General features: G+C 43.8%; 1 protein-coding gene across 3 annotated transcripts in view; it reads left to right on the top strand.

Moving 5' to 3' along the window:
• The window catches only part of Ttll4 (tubulin tyrosine ligase-like family member 4), a 40656-nt gene that overhangs the window by 4289 nt on the left and 16088 nt on the right, over nucleotides 1-20279 (top strand). For 2 of the 3 annotated variants that reach the window (XM_013011883.1, XM_013011891.1), the window contains 4 exons: nucleotides 3052-3126; nucleotides 16599-18183; nucleotides 18964-19070; nucleotides 19344-19407. In XM_013011883.1, coding sequence (XP_012867337.1) covers nucleotides 16700-18183; nucleotides 18964-19070; nucleotides 19344-19407 — 1655 coding nt within the window. In that variant the 5' untranslated portion in view covers nucleotides 3052-3126; nucleotides 16599-16699. Of the gene's footprint in view, nucleotides 1-3051; nucleotides 3127-16588; nucleotides 18184-18963; nucleotides 19071-19343; nucleotides 19408-20279 lie in introns of those variants that run through there. The other variant, XM_013011898.1, reaches the window with a different exon arrangement.

Here is a 20279-nt window from a genome sequence, read left to right on the forward strand (position 1 = left end):
TGCTTATGTGGTGCTGAGGAATCGAACCCAGGGCCTCAGGCATGCAAGGCAAGCGCTCTACCACTGAGCCACCTTCCCAGCCCCTATTTTTTTTTTTTAACCACATTAGAAACTGAAATGTTCATTTGGAAAAAAAAATACTAAATCCTCTATTGTTTGCCAAATTAACATAGATTATTATTATTATTTTTTTTTTTGTCAGTCATGGGCTTGAACTCTGTGCCCTGATGCTGTCCCTGAGCTTTTCAGCTCAAGGCTAGCACTCTACCACTTGAGCACCACTTCTGGTTTTCTGGTGGTTTATTGGAGATAAGAGTCTCACAGAGTTTTCTGTCCCAGATGGCTTTGAACCGCGATTCTCAGATCTCAGCCTCCTCAGTAGCTAGGATTATAGGCATGAGCCACCAGCTCCTGGCTGTAAATTATGTTTTTAAGATAGAAAATACTGCTGGGCCCCGGTGCTTCACACCTGTAATCCTAGCCTATTTAGAAGGCTGAAATCTGAGTAGAATTTAGTTCAAAGCCAGTCCAAGAAGGAAACTCCAGAACTCTTATCTCCAATTAACCACCAGAAAGCCCTAAATGGATCTATGACTCAAGTGGTCTAGCACTAGCCTTGAACGCTCAGTTCAAGCTCCACAACTGGCACAAAACAAAAGATAGAAAATGCTACTGTTATCGGGCACTTGTGGCTGACACCTGTAATCCTAACTATTCAGGAGGCTGAGATCTGAGGATCGTGGTTTAAAGCCAGCCTGGGTAGGAAAGTCCATGAGACTCTTATCTCCAATAAACCACCAGAAAACTGGAAGTGGTGCTGTAGCTCAAGTGGTAGAGTGCTCACCTTGAGCTGAAGAGCTGAGGGACAGTACTCAGGCCTAGAGTTCAACCCCATGACTGGCAAAAAAAAGAAAAAAAATGCTATTGTTTCAAGAAGATTATTGAGAAGAATGGAAGATTAATAGAAGATAACTGGATTTTTATATTTCAACCTATTGCAATATATTTTTTGGTTTAAATTATGAAGAAAATCCAGCCTCACATACTTGGAAAAGGGAGTATTTTAGTAGCTGTATCAGATTTGTTCTTTTATAAAACAGTGGTTGGTTTTATACTTACATGAGTTGGAATGTGAAATATGAAATATCAATGAATATTTTTCATGTTTTATCAAATTGGAATTCATTGGTCTGTCATTTTGGCTGGATTTTAGATCCTTGTGTTTGGCATGTAACATACTGGACATGCTGTAGCATCATTTGATAGGTAGTTGTATAATTCTAGTTGATTGAGTTATGCAGATCTTCCACATGTTCCTATATTTTAGTATACTGTTATTAAAAAATTGCATTTGAAGCTGGGCTTAGTGGTGCATACTTATGATTGTAGCACTTGGTAGGTTGAGGCAGGAAGTAGTTTGAGGCTAGCCTTAGGCTACAAAGTAAGACCTCATCTTGAAAAACAATCATATTTATATTATCACCATATTACCTCAGCAAAACAGTCAAATATTGGGAAGTAGTTAGGTTGCTAGTGGCAAATTGGATTTTGCCAAAGTTCAGACTTTATTTTGCGAGCCCAGTTTTATAATTGGCAACAAGTACATACTGTCAGCTGCTTTCCTCGAAGTGACAGGCTTGCTTATTTTCATTTTCCAGAACATGTCTGCCAAATCACAAAGTGAGAACACTGTCGCTTAATTCATCCATTCTCTCAGCTAAACATGGTGTTCCACAGAAAAATGTGGCAGTTCAAATAATCACAAGTATTCAGAGATGGTCATTGTATGCAGCTTAATATGTATTGCTCCCCTGTCCCCCATCAAAGTCAAGGTCTCACACATGCTACACAAAGGCCCTCCATCCTCAGCTCCTACTTCTCATTTGCCATGCAGAATAGTTTAAAAAAAAAAAAGCATACTCACCAGCTGAGTCTTACTATTTAGTCTGTGACATAAAGTGAGGCTGGTATTTTTTCCCCTGTGTGCCAAATAAGTATGCCACAGTGAAGAGCTTAGGTTGCTATTGTCCTGATGCATGCTAAAGTACAGCAGTTTTCTTTTATAATTTTATTTATTTATATTTTTTGGCCAGCCATCGGGCTTGAACTCTGGGCCTGGGCGCTGTCCCTCAGCTCTTCAGCTCAAGGCGAGCGCTCTACCACTTGAGCTACAGTGCCATTTCTGGTTTTCTGGTGGTTTATTGGAGATAGGAGTCTCACGGTCTCTCCTGCCTGGGCTGGCTTTGAACCGCGATCCTCAGATCTACTCCTGAGTAGCTAGGATTACAGGCGTGAGCCACCAGCGCCCGGCCAGCAGTTTTCTTCACCTGGCTTTTGTTATGCCACAAAGGGAAAGGTCAGCACAGTAACCAAAAAATGCAAATGATAATCTTCATTCTGTTATGAAAATAATTTTGGCCTAGCAGAACTTCTGAGAGAGTTTCCATGTGTGTGCTTGCTTTGCTTGCTTGCTCGCTTGTGCATTCTCTCTTTCTCTCTTTCTTTCTTTTTCGTCATGGGGCTTGAACTCTGGGCCTGGGCACTGTCCCTCAGCTCTTCAGCTCAAGGCTAGCGCTCTACCACTTGAGCCACAGTGCCACTTCCAGTTTTCTAGTGGTTTATTGGAGATAAGGGTCTCACGGAGTTTCCTGCCCAAGCTGGCTTTGAACTGGGATCCTCAGATCTTAGTCTCTTGAGTAGCAAGGGTTACAGGCGTGAGCCACCAGCGCCTGGCTCTATGTGTTTCTTTCTAGTTCCTTTGAGAAGCTGATGAAGACCAAAGCTTCAGAGGAACTGGTCACTTGGTTCTATAAAGCCATCAACTGCTTTTACTTGTCAGCAGTTTGTAGATTTAACTGCCTTAATTCTGCCTTCTGTAAACTATGTCTTTTCCTCAGTTTTTCTCACTTGGTTTTACATTAATGACCTGTGCTCTGTCAAAGCTACTTGTGACTTCTCTTTTTACTGTGATACTGACTTTAAGTTTGACTAAAGCAAAGTTTTCCTTTTTTTAATATGGCTTTAAGAAGTAAATTGACCTTCTTTCTTTAGGGAGATACAGCTTGGGATTTATCTCCTAAGAGAAAGTGGGTATGATTCCTATACTACTCTTCTATTTGGTACCAGGTAAGTCACTTACATCTTTTCATATAACTGTTAAGAGTTACTTCATCAGAGATCTTGTGGATTGTAGATTCTAAACCACTTTGTGTGCATGCGTGCGTGCGTGTGTGTGTGTGTTCTGGGATTTGAACTCTCTGCCAAAGTGCTAGACAAGCAAATTACCCTGTGAGCCACACTTCTACCCTTTTCACTTAGTTTGTTTTTCAGCTAGTGTCTGGGGCTGGCCTCAGACCAGATCCTTCTACTTCTGCCTCCTGCCTAGCTGGTATTACAGGCATGTACCATCACATCCAGCCCTCTGAACCATTTCTGATGTCCTGAGTTCTCTTGGTACTTGAGGGAAACACTTAGATGGAAGAGGAAAAGGAAACTACAAATCCCTAGTTCCACATACCCTTCTATCATCTAGGAGAGCAATTTAATCAGTGGCTAATGAATAATTGCTTTCTGTAGAAATAGATACTTGTCCAAGTTGACCTGGGCGTGGCCTCTAGAGATGTGATGGTTTGAGACAACAGCAGGGGATTTTTTGACATAGGTCACTTAATTGTTCATGCTCACTTGATGAAACTTGAGGGAAAAGTAATCCACAGATATTGGGCAGGCTAACTAAGCAATTTCTGAATTCTGCGCATGTTCAGATTCTTGGGACTAGATGCTTCAAAGGGGAAAGTCTCAGCCAAGAGCTTCAGTGGAAATGCTGCTGTAACAGCTCTTCAGGGGCTAGGGACTGCCCTGGCCATCCGTACAAGTAGATATTTCAGACCATTTTGTTGATGTATACAAAATTGCAGTTTTTTACCCTCCATCTTTTTGTTTTAGTCAGTGATAATAGCAATGTAGAGAAAGGAGTTTTATTGTGAGACTTAGGGCAGACACAGGAAGAAAACACTTCAGCCAGTCAGTCTTTCCCCAGCAGACACTGCCTTAGGTTTAAATAGCAGGAGGAATTGGGGGCAGCAGGTGAGAGACGAGCATAAAGAGTCCCAGTTACAGGGGTATTGGTGTCAGGTAGCAGTTACAGGCGATCTGGCATCTCAGTGTCTGTGGGATTGGTTAGGTAGACCTTGTTTCAGTAAGAGTCATTGACACCTGGAAGGTGGTCTGGTGCTACCAAGATGGCTGTATACTGACTGTTGAAGAGAATGACTCAGGTCAAAAGTTACAAGGTGGAGGCTGGGATGCCTAGTTTTTATCCTGCTTTTAGTTAATTTGTGGGCCCAAGTAAGGACCCACATATAAAAGTCGGCCCATCAGCAGAGGCAGATTTTAATCAACCTGCTGCAATACTAGCACAGTTTATATAGCAGAGATCAACATGGGAGCAAATAGATACCAAGCCTTAAAAATACTTGAGGACAGACCATTGAGCCTTTCAGGCCAAGCAAAGAAATATGTGGGTTTTTACTTATTGATGCATGTGACAGTCACCTGGAATACTTGTAAAATGTCTATTCCTGGCTGTGTGCTGGTAGCTCACACCAATGTCCCTACTCAAGATGCTAAGATCTGAGGATCCAGGTTCAAAGCCAGTCTAGGCAGGAAACTCTTTATCTCCAATTAACTACCAAAAAGCTGGAAGTAGAGGTGTGGCCTTAAGCAAAGAAAGCTCAGGGACAGTGCCCATGCCCTGAGAGTTAAAGCCCAGTAATGACACCAAAACAAAAAAAAGAAAATGCAATGGAACAAAATTTGAAGGGCTTCCAGATTGGTGAACATGGAACATGTGCATATGTGTGTGGAGGTTGGCCTGGAGAGAAATGAAAGCTCTAAGAACCTCCCTACTCACTTGACCTGTGTGTCTCTATCGTCTGGCTGTTCATCTCTGTCCTTTGTAATAAATGGTTAAATGTAAGTTAACTTCCTTTAGTGTCTTAGAGATGGTCTAGTAGATTAATCAAAACAGGATAGGCTGGGTACCCATGGATCATACCTCTAAACCTAGTTACTTGGGAGACTAATGGGGAAGATTGAGGTTCCAGGCCAGCCCCAGGCAGAAAAGGCCATAAGATTCCATCTCAACAGAAAGCAGCTGGGCACAGCAGTGTGTGCCTGACATCTAAGCAACTTGAGAAGGGGAAAACAGATCAAGGTCCAGGCATAGGCATGCCTGAACGGCCACTATCTCAAATAACCAGTGCAAAAAAAAAAAAAAGGATTAGAGATATGGCTCTGCACACAGGAAAAAGGATACACACACACACACACACACACACACACACACACACGCATGCATACGCACACGGAGGGAGCCGTAAGAATTGGGTTTACAGTAGATAAGGTCAGAAGCACACAGTCTAGACTCAATTTTAACATCTGAAAAGGGGATCATCTCGTCCAAGGGTCTGTAGAATCAGAGCTGTCTTCAGGTGTATGGTGTCAGAACTCAATTGAATTGCAGGACAACCCAGCTGGTATCCATGGGAAATGCTGTAATGTGGTTCCACATGCACATTTTGATGACTAGAGATGAAGTACTCTTTGCTAGGTTGTGAAACCTGTCTGAGAGTAAAAACGAGAAAGGTCATCTTTGGCTGGTCACATCTGTTGAAAAGATACATTTGTTTTTTTTAGCAAACATTGAATTATCTTGATGATATTTCTAGAGCTGGCAATACATTGTAAGGTCCTTGTTCATTCTGGAAGAGAAGATAGGAAATAATAAAGGCATAAAAAATGTAGGTTTCGGGGCTGGGAAGGTGGCTCAGTGGTAGAGTGCTTGCCTTGCATGCCTGAGGCCCTGAGTTCAATTCCTCAGTACCACATAAGCAAAAAGAAAAAAGCCGGAAGTGGCGCTGTGGCTCAAGTGGTAGAGCACTAGCCTTGAGCTGAGGAGCTGAGGGACAGCGCCCAGGCCCACGACTGGACCAAAAAACAAAAACAAAAAGAAAATGTAGGTTTCATTTTATAGTATAATAAATACAGTCGTTGGCTGGGAATGTGGCTTAGTGATAGAGTGCTTGCCTAGCATGCAAGAAGCCCTGCGTTTGATTCCTTAGTACTACATAAATAGAAAAAGCTGGAAGTGGTGCTGTGGCTTAAGTGGTAGAACACTAGCCTTGAGCAAAAGAACTTAAGGGACAGTACCCAGGCCCTGAGTTCAAGCCCCAGGACTAGCAAAAAATAAATAAAATAAGTAAATAAATACAGTTGTTGACTATGTGATTTATTGACATAAGTCAGTGATTAAAATTGTAGAAAAAGTATATTTGGACAGTAGCTCATCTATGTTTCCAATCCTATAAACTTGTATTAAAAATTGGTCCTGGGCTGGAAATGTGGCTTAGTAGTAGAGTGCTTGCTTAGCATGTATGAAGCTCTGGGTTCAGTTCCTCAGTACCACATAAACAGAAAAGCTGGAAGTGGCACTGTGGCTCAAGTGGTAGAATGCTAGCTTTAAGCAAAAGAAGCCCAGGGACAGTGCCCAGGCCCTAAGCTTAAGCCTCAGGACTGGCAAAAACTGAGAAATAAAAAATTAGTCCTGGGCTGGGAAGATGGCTCAGTGGTATATTGCTTGCCTTGGATGCATGAGGCCCTGGGTTCGATTCCTCAGCACCTCATAAGCAGAAAAAAGCCAGAAGTGGCTCTGTGGCTCAAGTAGTAGGGCACAAGTCTTGAGCTGAAGAGCTGAGAGTCAGCGCCCAGGCCCAGAGTTCAAGATCCATGACCAACCCCCCCCCCAAAAAAAAAAAAATTAGTCCTTTGCTTATCTTTCCATTGTTCCTTTAAGGAAGTACTAATATGTAATAATTAAGTAGTAAAGGAATGAAAAGGAATAAAACCAGATGATATAATAGGATATAATAGGGAATGATGTGGGTGGGGCCTCTAATTAAATACTAAGCCTCAAGTGGCGATTCAGAGTGTTTCAAAGGGCACAAAGGCCAGAGGTGGGAACTTGCCTAAAGTGGGGATAGTGGCTCTCGATCCTGTCAGGGAGATAGGAGTCAGATCATGTAGGCTTAGAAGCATCAGATGGCTTTAAGGTAAGCTTCAAAAAGAGTACTGCGAGCAGTAGGTAACTCACTCCTGTAATTCTAGTTACTTAGGAAGCTGAGATCGGAGGATTGAGAGGATTGAGATTCTAAGCCAGCCTGAGCAGAAAAGCCCATGAGACTTTTACTCCAGTTAACCAGTGGAGAGCTGGATGTGGTTATGGTTCAAGTGATAGAGTAGCAGCTTTGAGCAAAAAAATTTAAGAAAATACCCTGACAGTTCAAACCCTAGTACCAGCATATAAATAAATATATATACACATATATTTATACACAAAAAATAGAGAACTGTGGCACAGTATTTGTAATAGAGATTGTAAAGAGTTCAAGCAGGGAAATCAGCAAGTGAGAGATGATGATAGCTTGACTGAGGTAGAAACCAGGAAGAATAAATTCAAGGGCAGAAATTTGAAGTTGAGTAGACTTGTGGATGGACCAACTGAAAGTAAAGATCTGCCAAGTAAGTGTGAAATCCTCATTACTCCCAAACATATCGGGAAGTTCTATTTCTTGGACACTAGGACTTGAGGCCCTGCCCTTCTGCCTGGATTTGTGTTTGGGTTTTTTTTGTTGTTGGTATTGGCAGTTGTCTAGGGCCTTGCTAGGCAGGACCATAATACTCCTGTCTACATTTCCTGTGTGGCACAATCAACTTTATGTTGGTTGAGATGTGGGGAAGAGTTTCATGAACTTTTAGTTTGGGCTGGTCTAGAACCCAGATATCTCCCTAATCTTGAGTTTCCCAAGATTGGGATATGAGCCACAAAACGTGGCTCTCCCTGCTCCCCTCCCCCCCCCCAAGTCTTTGTGCAGTTGTAGCTTATTTCCTGCCCTGCCTTTAAACAAATGGTCCAGGAGGAGCAGGATTGATTCATTGATTAATTCTTGTCCCAGTTCTACCACATTCCCTAGAATGACTTTACTAAAACCTGATGTTGCCATCTATATAGCAAGAAAATTAAAAGTTAACATGTTCCTTTCTTGAATAACAGTGGTCAGAGAAACCTTTGAGCTCCCCACACTGCTCCCTTGTTTGCTTCTCTTTAGTCCTTGAGGCTTTAATTCAGATTTCAGTTTCTCAGTTGGGTGATGACAACACTTGCTTTCTTTGTTGAAGGCAAGACAAGAACTTGTGTTTTGTTGGGCTGTGAGATTTTGTAGAGAATCAGGTTTGAATAGCATTCCTCTCCTAAATATTTTTTTTTTTTTTTGGTTCCGGTCGTGGGGCCTGAACTCAGGCCTGGGCGTTGTCCCTCAGCTCTTCAGCTCAAGGCTAGCGCTCTACCACTTGAGCCACAGCACCACTTCTGGCTTTTTTCTTTTTGCTTATGTGGTGCTGAGGAATAGAACCCAGGGCCTCAGGCATGCAAGGCAAGCGCTCTACCACCGAGCCACCTTCCCAGCCCTCCTCTCCTAAATATTGAAGACCTTCCTGTCTTCCATTGTGTGTTGATGGATCCTAGAGAGAGTTCTTCTAGTAAACTTCACTACTAACCTCTGGTGTTTGCCTTTTCCCTTAAAATTTCCTTGAGCCAAAGTTGGCAAACACCTTGGCAATTTAGGTAGTATGCTCTGGATTACTCATTTATATTGAAAAATGCCACTATGAACAGTGTTGTGTAAATCTTCGCATAGCCATATGTTTACATTTCTTCAGTAGGAATGTAGTAATGGAATTTAATGGAATTAATAGGTCATTATAATATGGAACTTTTTCTTTTTTTTGGTGGGTCGTGGGGCTTGAACTCTGAGCCTAGGTGCTGTCCCTCAACTCTTCAGCTCAAGGCTACCACTCTACCACTTGAGCCACAGCGCCACTTCTGGTTTTCAGAGCGGTTTATTGGGGGTAAGAGTCTCATGGCTTTTCCTGCCTGGGCTGGCTTTGAACCATGATCCTCAGATCTCAGCCTCCTGAGTAGCTAGGATTGCAGGTGTGAGCCAACAAGTACCCAGCTAATATGAAACTTTTACAGAGACTTCTGAACTGTTTTTCAAAAAAAAATTACATTTTACATTTCAAAAACAATTTTACATTTCTACCAGTAACTTAGGAAAGTTGTAGTTTTTCCACATCATGGCCAAGACTTAATATTGCTTATCTAGTTGAATAGTCATGTGTAGTGATGGTGTGTGTGTGGGGTGGGGGGTATTGGGGATTGAAATCAGGAATCAGGGCCTCACATGCTAGGCAAGTGCTTTACTGTTGAGCCACAGCCCCAGTCTATTAATATCCTACTTTAATTTTGATTTCCTTAGTGACTGACATTAATTTTTTCATGTGTTTATCATCCATTGTATTTATTTTTGGCAAAATATTTATTCAAATGTGTTACCTAATTAAAGAATTTGATCTGTTGTATTACTGAATTATGCAAGTTCTTTGTTTGGGATATATATCCTTTATTTGTACTTAGAACTGTTTCCTTCTAGTTTGTATATTTTTTTCATTCTCTCTGTTTTTCTCAGGGCCTCATGTACTTGCTTGGCTTTTTTGCTGCTAGCTGGTGCCATACCTCTGGTTCTTCCAACAAATCTTTGCCTAGGTCAGGAAATATATATATATATATATATATATATATATATATATATGTACACACACACACACACACACACATGTATATGCATGCTAGGTAAGCATTCTACCACTAAGCCACATTCCTAGCCCTACCACGTCTTTCTTCTCCTGGTATGTCCCAAAACACTTTTTCAGTTGCCCTTGTGTTTGTCAAGTCACACCGAAAGCTAGAGAATTTGATTACTGGTAGTATAATAAGTTTCACAAAATCTCCCAGATAACAAGACAATTCGGTCTCTTGTGGAAGAACATTGCTTGTATTGGTCAAAATTGTGCTTGGATAATTATGGCCTGCTTCTTAGTTTTTTCTCCATTCTTTGCAGCTTGTTGCGAAGGGTTCTGAGGGGAGAAGATGATGTATTGGGTACCTATAAAAATCAGAGTGGTTAGACATTATGCTAGAACTGTTCATTGTGGACCAGGTATTTGAGTGCGTGTGTGCGTGCGTGTGTGTGTGTGTGTGTGTGTTTTAAGATAAGTTCACCCTATGTAGCCCAAGCTGATCTGGGATTTGGCTATAGTCCAAGTTGGCCTCAAACTCAAGGATGTCACAACTTCATTTGATACTTTTGCTTTTATATGCTTTTTGTGAATTTTCTAATTTAGTCTCTTACAACAGCTCCTTTCTTCTCTTCTGTCTCTTCGGGAACATGACAACTGTGTGAGTTTACTGTGAGTCACTGCTGTCTGATGCTCTGCTTAGCTGGCGTTATCAGCAAGTGGCGGTTGCCAAAGCAGTATGACTGGGAGAAAGAAGAGTGCCCTATAGTATAGACTCTTAGAAAACTCTTACAAACAAAACGTGTTTTTGTTGTAAAGATCAAAGTGCAGACGTCAGTGCAGTGAACTATCAGGTATCCACTTTGCCTTCTCTTACCCAGTCCATCTCATCCCTCTCCCCAGGATGACCATTAGTAGTGGAGTTATATTTTTCCAGATTCTTCAGTTTTGCATAAACACACTCATAAGTCTCTTGAGAGCTGTCCAGAGGGAATTTTCTTTCCAAGAATTTCCCCCTGAGCTGCTTTGCTCTCAGCTAGCCTTTACCTGCCTTTAAACTGGGCAGTTTCCCATTTGGGCTATGTTGAGGAACTTAGCTTCAGAAACAGACTTGTTTTCTTCTAAACTTGAACCTTGCAGGCTGTGTTAAGTATTTGTACCCAGGTTGCCTTTAAATCCTCTTGTTTTCCAGGATCTTGTGTAAGAACAAGAAGGTCTTTGGCTCTGTGAAATGTTAGATTCTTCAAAATACTGTTTTTCATGTGAGGTCAGTTTATTGACTCCAAAAAATGTTTTTTTTTTTGAAGCTCCTGATCAGAGGGTGAGCTGATATTTGATTCTTTGTATTTAGGCAGAGATAGTAAGTACAGATGCCTTTGACTATCTTTCTACACTATATATGTGGCTATACAATGTATGGCAAGTAAGTGAAACTAATAGAATTTGTAGCTAGAACTTTTAATGTATATGATTGCTAATTACTCTTCTTGAGTTTAGATTTAACTTGGATTTTGTTTTTTAAACTCAGAGCTTCTCACTTGCCAGGCAGGCAGTCTTACCTCTGAGTCACAAACTCTGCCCTTTCTTGCTTTGTTTTTTGAACAAGGTCTTACATAATCCTCCTACCTATAACTGGGATTATAGGCTTGTGTACTATATACCCAGTTTTTGGTGGACATGAGGTCTTGCTAACATTTTGCCTAGACTAGCTTTGAAACATGACCCTTCTCCACCTCCTAAGAAGCTGTGTGCCACCAGGCCTGGCCTTTGTACTTAGGAATTTAAGGGATCTTGGGAAAAGTCTCTTACATGTTACATGTCTCAGAAATCAGTACTATCCCACAGATAGGCTATGCTGAAACTGCCTGTGAGTGTGTACTGTCTTTGTGTGTCTGCCTGTATGCACTTTAACTTTCTGGCAGAACTTGCTGTTCGTAGGGTGTTAACTTTTGAAACTATTTCTCAACTTCTTAGATTTTGGGACATGGTCAGGGTCTGGGGCACAGGCTGCCTGGATGTTCTAGCTCATTCCCACTTCCATCCCAAGGGGTTTTGATTCCATTAGGAATTTCTGTCAGGAGGAAGAAGAAAGTTGCTTTTAGCAATTAGCATTTTCTTCTCTAAGCCAGACACTGCTTATGAACCATACATAGCTTGGAGCTTTCTTAGCTGCTTGGCCTTGCATATAGGTGTGTGTGTGTGTGTGTGTGTGTGTGTGTGTGTGTGTGTGTGTGTGTAACTGTCTAGACACTGAGACACTGCTTATGAACCATACATACATAGCTTAGAGCTTTCTTAGCTGCTTGGCCTTGCATATAGGGGCGTGTGTGTGTGTGTGTGTAACTGCCTTGGAGCTTGAACTCAGTGTGTGTGTGTGTGTGTGTGTAACTGTAACTGTCTTGGAGCTTGAACTCAGGACCTAGGTGCTGTCCCCAAGCTTTTATGCTCAAGGCTAGTGCTCTACCACTTAAGCCACAGCTCCATTTCTAGGTTTTTTTTTTTTTTTTGTGGTTAGTTGAAGATAAAAGTCTCATGGACTTTTGTGCCTCGTGCCTGGGCTGGCATTGAATTGCAATCCTCATATCTCAGCCTCCTCAGTAGCTAGGATTACAGGCCTGAGCCACCAACACCCGACATCAGACATCTTTCTTTTTAAAAATTTTATTTTATTTTTTTGCTGGTCTTGGGGCTTGAACTCAGGTCTTGGGTGCTGTTCGTGAGCCTCTGTGTGCTCAAGGCTAGCGCTCTACCACTTGAACCACAGCACTACTTTTGGCTTTTTTTTAAATTGGAGATAAGAGTCTCACAGGGACTTTTCTGTCTGGGCTGGCTTTGAACTATGATCCTTAGATCTCAGCCTCTTGTAGCTAGGATTACAGGTGTGAGCCACCAAGCACCCTGCTTAGGTGTCTTTAGGAAGACCAGTGGCCCTCCTCCAGATTGCCATCATGGGGCCTGTGAGAAGAGAAAGGAGTGGAAACAAACTGTGGGGATCTGAGCTCTGAATCGCATGAGAGAGAAAAGAATCCACTCTACTCTGGTGCTTAACCAGCTGGCGGGCTTAACACTGTCTGGTAGCAGACCACCTGTGTCTTCTGAGGAAGGTAGGAGGCAGTCCTTCGCTTCTCTTCTTCCTCATTTGTATTAGAAGGTGAGGCAGCTGGATGTCAGGTTGCTTTTGAGAGGCAAAATAGATCAGCGTAGAAGAGTGTTTTCTTCACTAAGAGCTGAAGTTTATATGGTGGGTGCTGGTGACTGAAGGAAGGTAGGGCATGTGATGTTAATGAGAAGTCAGTGGGATGCCCTTCACTTGTGAGACCTCTGCCTGCATTTAGAAGGCATGTGGGTCTGACACAGCAGGATGCTGGAGAGCCACTGGTGACGTTGTTTTCTGGGGGTCACCACCCTGAATTTTCATTTCCTTAGGTCTTTTCTCCATCACTTTGGTTTGTCCATTGTTTTACATTGAAGGGGAAAGGGTATTGAGTCAAGATTGTGAGCCTGTTGAATATACATAACACACCATATACCATTGCATATACCATGGTCTTGTCAGTCATTGGCAGGGTTTGGCACTTTGTGTGCCCTGTTGTTATGTGCAGAGAGTAATTGTACCCTGCTTATTATTTCCAAGGCTTGGACTTGAATGGAGGTCTGTTATATGCCATCTCATTTTGAGGTTACTGGCCTCAAAATCTAGTTATCACATTTATGCTATTTCTAGACCACAATCATTTTGAATATTGGCTATGATTCATTTGCCTTTTTGAATTCTCCTTGAGACAGAATCCATGTAGGTCAGTCTGTTCAGAAAATGAGGGCAACATCACGTGGCTTCTGCTAGCTCTTTGTTAGTATGGTCCCTTTTAGTAGTTGCAGACAAATACTGGATTTTCCTTGGTCTTCACTCTCTGATAAAAATACAGAATCTGCTCGAATTTTTGTTGTAAAATGAACTTAAGCAAAACCCCAGCTACTCTTGATGATGAGGAGCACTGGTGGCTCACACCTGTAGTTCTAGCTACTCAGGAGACTGAGATCTGAGGATTACGGTTTAAAGCCAGCTGGAGCAGAAAAGTCCCTGTGAGATTCTTCTTTCCAATTAACCACTCAAAAACCAGAAGTGGAGCTGTGGCTTCAAGTGGTAGAGCACTAGCCTTGAGCACAAAGAGGCTCAGGGACAGCACCCAGGCCCTGAGTTCAAGCCCCACAACTGACCTCCTCCCCCACATTTCCCTTCAGTTGTAAAAACAGGAGAGTGTTTTATGAATTTGATTTTGAGAGTGACCATACTAAACAGGTTTGTTGTTTGAGACCCACAATTACAAGTCTGGTTCAAAGACTCTTCATTAAAATAAAATAAATAATGAATGAGATAGCATACAGAGCGTTATAGAGAGGAAGCTAGCTCTTAATCATCCCTGAGAGCAGCCCAAATGGAATTCTAGGCTCTGAGTAAAGGAAGCTTCTTCTTTTCTTCTCTCCTTGGCTCTCTAAAGTCTCTGTCCTAATGTGGCTGCTGGGGATAAAGTCACTGAAGTAAAATGATGTTGGTGCTCAATTCCATTCTCTTCCCTCTTTTTTTCTCAAACTTGGGTGTGTGTGTGTGTGTGGAATTTAAATTTGTGTAGTTGGCAAGATTCTTGAAGAGGAGATGATGCTATCTCACCTTCAGAATAAAGACTAGGGTTAGCGGGACAGGACAGTCTCTGTTCCTGACTGAATTCTTGCTTCACTATGAGAAGCAGACCAAACCAAAGGCAGCTAAGAATGGAGCAGGGAGCAATAGATGTTGACCACCTTCTTAGAGAGGAAGATAGTAACTGACTGGTGTCACTTCCAGATTTGCCTTATTCATAGCCACACTGGTTTTTCTTTTTTTTTTGTCCGTCGTGGGGCTTGAACTCTGGGCCTGGGCGCTGTCCCTCAGCTCTCCAGCTCAAGGTGAGCGCTCTACCACTTGAGCTACAGCGCCACTTGCCACGGATCGGGTTCTGTCGGGATGACGGAGGACACCTAGGGGAGGAACCTGGAATAGGATGCGGAGATGGCAAACAGACAACTCACACACAAGAGGAGTGGATGCTGAGTGCTGAGTGCGATTTAATGCAGAGGATAGCAAACTTTTATAACAAAAGTCTCCATAAGAAAGGGCAAAAGGTTACACAATCTTGCTGCAGGGCTTTATTCTTGGGTGGTCAACAGCTGGTAGCCTGAAAGGCACTTGTTCCGGCTTATCTCTAAGAAATATAATGGGTTTCGAAGTTTGTCACCATTTAACCATTATCTTATTTTTATAGAGGCCTTAATTGTCCCATAGAATTTTTCCTTCCTGTTCCTTCTTTAATAATAAGCACCAAGGAGACTTAGATCTAGCAAGTCTCTTAGTAAATGAGAGAGTAGTAGGAAGTTTTTTCTCCTAAGTAGTTATCTCAGTAATTGCCATACATTCCTTCTGTTCTAGTTGCCCTACAGCTTCTTGTAAATTTCTTACAAACAATTCCTTCTGCTGAAGTGACTTCGTGAAACCCCCAATACTTTTATATTTGCTTATGGCTTGTCTACTAGCCTCCATAAGAGGGGTTTCAGGGTAGCACTTAACTCCGGTGAGTTAGTCATATTTTTAAGACACTCATCAGATATTGGAGTCGTCAACACTCTTAAGAAAGAGCTTTGTATAGGGAAACGTTGACAATGAGCAAGTACAAAGAGCAGTAGAAACAGTAAAAGATTAATAGGCACTCTTATGAGGAAAAGATAGGCAGAAACACATCTTTCCCAGGGGCTTGCCAGCCTTTTCCCAGGAGTAGGCCTCTTAGAAGCCCTATTCTCCGAGGTAGACTTCGGTGAAGTCCCAAAACTTGGAGATAGGTTTCTGTAAAGCCCCATTCTCTGAGGTAGACTTCGGTGAAGTCCCAAAACTCAGAGATAGGTCTCTGAAGCCCCTGTCATGGTCTGATAGATGGTTTCCCATGCTAAGCAGACTCCACTGGAGTCGGCGTGGCAGCCACTTCCGGTTTTTCTGGTGGTTTATTGGAGATAGGAGTCTCACGCACGGTCTCTCCTGCCCGGGCTGGCTTTGAACCGCGATCCTCAGATCTCAGCCTCCTGAGTAGCTAGGATTACAGGCGTGAGCCACCAGCGCCCGGCTTTTTTTTTTTTTATATTTATTTATTTTTGGGTCCAATAGTGGGGCCTGAACTCTGGGCCTGGGCGCTGTCCCTCAGCTCTTCAGCTCAAGGCTAGCGCTCTACCACTTCCGGCTTTTTTCTTTTTGCTTATGTGGTGCTGAGGAATCGAACCCAGGGCCTCATGCATGCAAGGCAAGTGCTCTACCACTGAGCCACCATCCCAGCCCCACACTGGTTTTTCTTGAGGGAAGGTGGCCACCCACCTTGGTGGCCATGGTGGCCACCCCGTGGATGGTATGACAGATAAAGAACAAACTTCCTGGGAGAATAAGGGCCGAAAGCAGTCTGTGAGGGCAGCAGGAAGACTTCTGGGAATTCCCTAAGAACTAGTGCTCTTCTCTCAGGGCCCCAAATGACAACCAAGAGTTGTTGCCTAAGAATTGCTGAAGCAGTGGGGGCTGGTAGCTCACGCCTATAATCCTAGCTACTCATGCTGAGACCTGAGGGTCTCCGTTCAAGCCAGTCCTGGCAGGAAAGTTGTTGAGACTCTTACTTTCAATTAGCCACCAGAAAACCAGAAGTGGCACTGACCTCGAGCAAAAGAGCTTAAGGACAGTGCCCAGGCCCCGAGTTCAAGCCTCCCCCGCCCTCCAACAGCAACAACAGAAAAGAAATGCAAAGCAGAGAGCCTTATTTCTTAACTTGAGGTCCACTGTAGCATAGTATCTGTCCTCCCTAGACTGCAGTATTCCTAATCACTTCTCTCCCCTACAGATTGACAGACTTCAAAGATGCAGCTGGTGCTCCGGGAGTTGTGTGGTGGCAGCTTACCTGGGTCAGGCCATGAGGCCATGTGGCTGTGATGTGGGCCCCTCATGGCCTCAGCAGGAACAGAGAGCTACAATATTGGCTTCCGCCGGGGAGCCAACTTCAAGCAGAGCAGTTCCTCAGGCACAGTGCCTGCCCTATCACCTGAGAAACCCTCGGAGGGCAAAATCTGGTCTCAGCCCCATCAGCAGGTGAAGCCAATCTGGAAGCTGGAGAGGAAGCACGCGAGCACACTGTCAGCAGGGCTGGGCTCAGGCCTCTCAGCAGTGCCACCACAGCCAGCCTATTACTTTTGTCCCAGCACTTTATGTAGCTGTGGGACCACAGCTGTCATTGCAGGCCACAGCAACCCGTGTTACGTGCACTCTCTTCCGGACTTGTTCAGTAGTACCCTGCTGTGCCGTCACTCTAGCGAGAGGCACAAAGCCTACCAGCAACTGGAGTCTTTTTGCTTTCGTCCAAACTCCTTAGAAAAAAAATCTTGTTCACTCCCTCCAAAGGGCCTTCCTATTAGTCTCACTGCCAGTAAAGCTGCTTCCATGGTCTTCCCCATGGCCCAGCCCTTGGCATCCCCACCGACAGATCCGTACCTTTCACTGGCAGCCTCTGGGGAAAACCCTTCAAGGAAGAGCTTGGCCTGTGCTATCTCAGGGAAGCTGACATCTCCACCATCATCTTACAAGCCTGTGCTGAACAACAACTCCTTCCTGCGGCCAAGCAGCACTAAAGTGCCTTTATCACCAACCACAGAGAACCTGAAGCCAGTATCCTCACCCAAGATCCATCCTGCTTCCTGGCATCATTCAGGGGGTACTGGAGACTGTGTACTCCAGCCTGGTGACCATAAGATGTCCCAAAACATTGGTACTGTCCTAGATGATGCTACTCCCCGTATCACCCCACCTGCCCCCTGTGCCCTCAGCATATCCAACACCAGTATTGCCTCTTCCCAGTACAACCGTAACACTAATCTTATCACCAGGGCAGAGCCACATCTCTCTAGCCTGAATGACAACTTGGATTCCCAGACTCAGACTAAAGAGGTTCGGTTCACTGAAGCTGTGAGGAAGTTGACTACAAAAGGCTATGAGAAGATGCCACAGCAAGGCTGCCAGATTGAGCAGTCTTGCATTGTGAACCCTAGTTTCCAATGGAGCCTCCTCAACAGGAGCAGGCGGTGGAATCCAATGGGGGACCAGCAGTTTCCTCAGGAGGATGCTGGATCTGAGAGTAGGACTCTCCCTGGTGCCTTGGACACCTTGGGGTTGGACAGTACAGTTTTCTGTACTAAAAGGATTAGCATTCACCTCCTTGCCTCACACACCAATGGGCTCAACCCCAGCCCTGCCTGTGAGTCTGCACCTGACCCCCCGCCACTTGAAGAAGACAGAGCTCTCCCCATCCCGCCTTCTCCTCGTCTGCCCCTTGATGTAGCTGAAGTGACCACCCGCCTCTGTTCCTTCCATCTGGGCCAGCTTGGGAAGGAGCCTGAGGAAGATGAGGAGCCAGATCCACCTGCTGGGGATGCCAGGTAAGTTGGAGTATGTTTTTGATTCATTTAGAGCAGTAAAATGGATATACCAGCCTCTAATTCTAGTTACTCAGGAGACTGAGATCTGAAGATTGCGGTTCAAAGCCAGCCTGGACAGGAAAAGCCTCAGGCTCTTAATATCGCCAATTAACCACCAAAAAGCTGGAAGTGGCGATGCAGCTCAAGAGGTAGAGTGCTAGCCTTGAGCAGAAAAGCTTAGGGACAGTGCTCAGGCCCTAGGACCAGCACCAAAAAAAGGGTACATTGTAATCAGTAACATTGACCTTGGACTGGTAATCGTAGATATAGGAGGTTCTGAGGCCAGACAGAGGAAAGTTAATATGAGACCCTATCTGAGAAAGCAAACAAACTGGGAATGTAGCTCAAGTTGGCAGAATGCTTATCAAGCCCTGGGCTCAAGTCCCAGTTTGCCTCTCAATTTCCAATTGATGAAAAGGTAAAGACAAATACACAGCAATGAAGAAGGAAGGAAGATCTAACTGTAAATTCTCTTATGGAGTTGGTTGGACTAGGGCACAATTCTTTTTTTCTTTTTTGTTGGTTGTGGGGCTTGAACTCTGGGTGCTGTCCCTCAGCTCTTCAGCTCAAGGCAAAGAGCGCCTCTTCTGGTTTTCTGGTGGTTAATTAGAGATAACGATTCTCATGGACTTTGCTTGCCCTGGCTGGCTTTGAACCTCGATCCTCAGATCTCAGCCTCCCAAGGCAGCTAGAATTACAGGTATGAGCCATCGGTGCGCAGCTCACGATTCTTTCTTTTAGTTCAGCTACTAACCTGCAGCTAGACCAGGTTGAGGTTGAAGAAATAGAAGAACAATTAGATGGTTTAGAAGACTGTGACAGCCATGATGGAAATGAAGAGGATGAGGGTAAGTAAAGAACCCTTTCATTTCCACCTGGAGTTTGGTTGGACCTGCTAGGGAAAGGGGCTAATTAACTATTTGCTCTGGAGTCTAAAGGGAGTTTTCTAGAAGACTTGGTCTTTAGTCTTCCTGTGCCAGCAATCTTGTTGCTTCTCCTCTGCTGTTGTTGAGTCAGAAAGGCTCCCCAAGAAGGGCTGAGCTCAGGATGTTCCAAGATGAGCTGCCTGGGCTTAATGTGCAGCCTCTTTCAGCCAGAACTTCCCTGCTCTTCCTCCCTAGGAGACTCGGAGTGCTCGTCATTAAGTACCATCTCCCGCAGTGAGTCAGTGGCAATGATCTCTCGGTGAGTGTTGCTTGTGTAAAGTGAATACTCATTTTTTTGATTCTTCAAACTATGAATGTATGATAATTCAAAACTTAAAGAAAAAAAAGACTGAAGAGATTGTCCATACTGGCTTTGAGAACCCTAACTTACTTTCACCAGATTTTGGTTTTTGCCACTTGAGTTTTTAAACAGGGACTGATGAGAAACCAAAAACATGTTTGTCAGTTGGGCTTAAAAACAGCACAGTGGACTTGAGCCACAGTGTCAATTCCAGCTTTTTCTGCTTATGTGGTGCTGAGGAATTGAACCCAGGACCTCATGCATCAAGGCAAAAACTCCACCACTGAGTCAACCTTCCCAGCCCTTCTTTTTTTGTTTCTTTTGTATATTCTTCCCCCTATGGTATAGCCCCTGTTGTCACTGTATTTGATTATGGTACCCTGAATCTTGTACATTTATCTAATTTGGAGAGGGGAAAGGAAATAACAAAATGCTGAAACAAGGACACAGGATGACCCATTGCAACAATGAGACTCACAAGACACTATGTTGGAAATGAACTTTACAGCTTCCAATGGCGGGGGGAGTGGGAAAGGTGGGGGAGGGAAGGGATAGTAGGAAAAAAAATAAGGGAGGGATTAACCATGCTGGACAAGAAATGTACTTAATGTCTCACTCATCTAACTGTAACCCCTCTATATAGCATCTTTACAATAAAATGAAATTTTGAAAAAAAAACAGCACAGTGGGGGCTGGGAAGGTGGCTCAGTGGTAGAGCGCTTGCCTTGCATGTCTAAGACCCTGGGTTCAATTCCTCAGCACCACATAAGCAAAAAGAAAAAAAGCCGGAAGTGGCACTGTGGCTCAAGTGGTAGAGCGCTAGCCTTGAG

The sequence above is a fragment of the Dipodomys ordii genome, unplaced genomic scaffold (genome assembly GCF_000151885.1).
Source record: "Dipodomys ordii isolate 6190 unplaced genomic scaffold, Dord_2.0 Scaffold1, whole genome shotgun sequence".
NCBI classification, from domain to species: Eukaryota; Metazoa; Chordata; class Mammalia; order Rodentia; family Heteromyidae; genus Dipodomys; species Dipodomys ordii.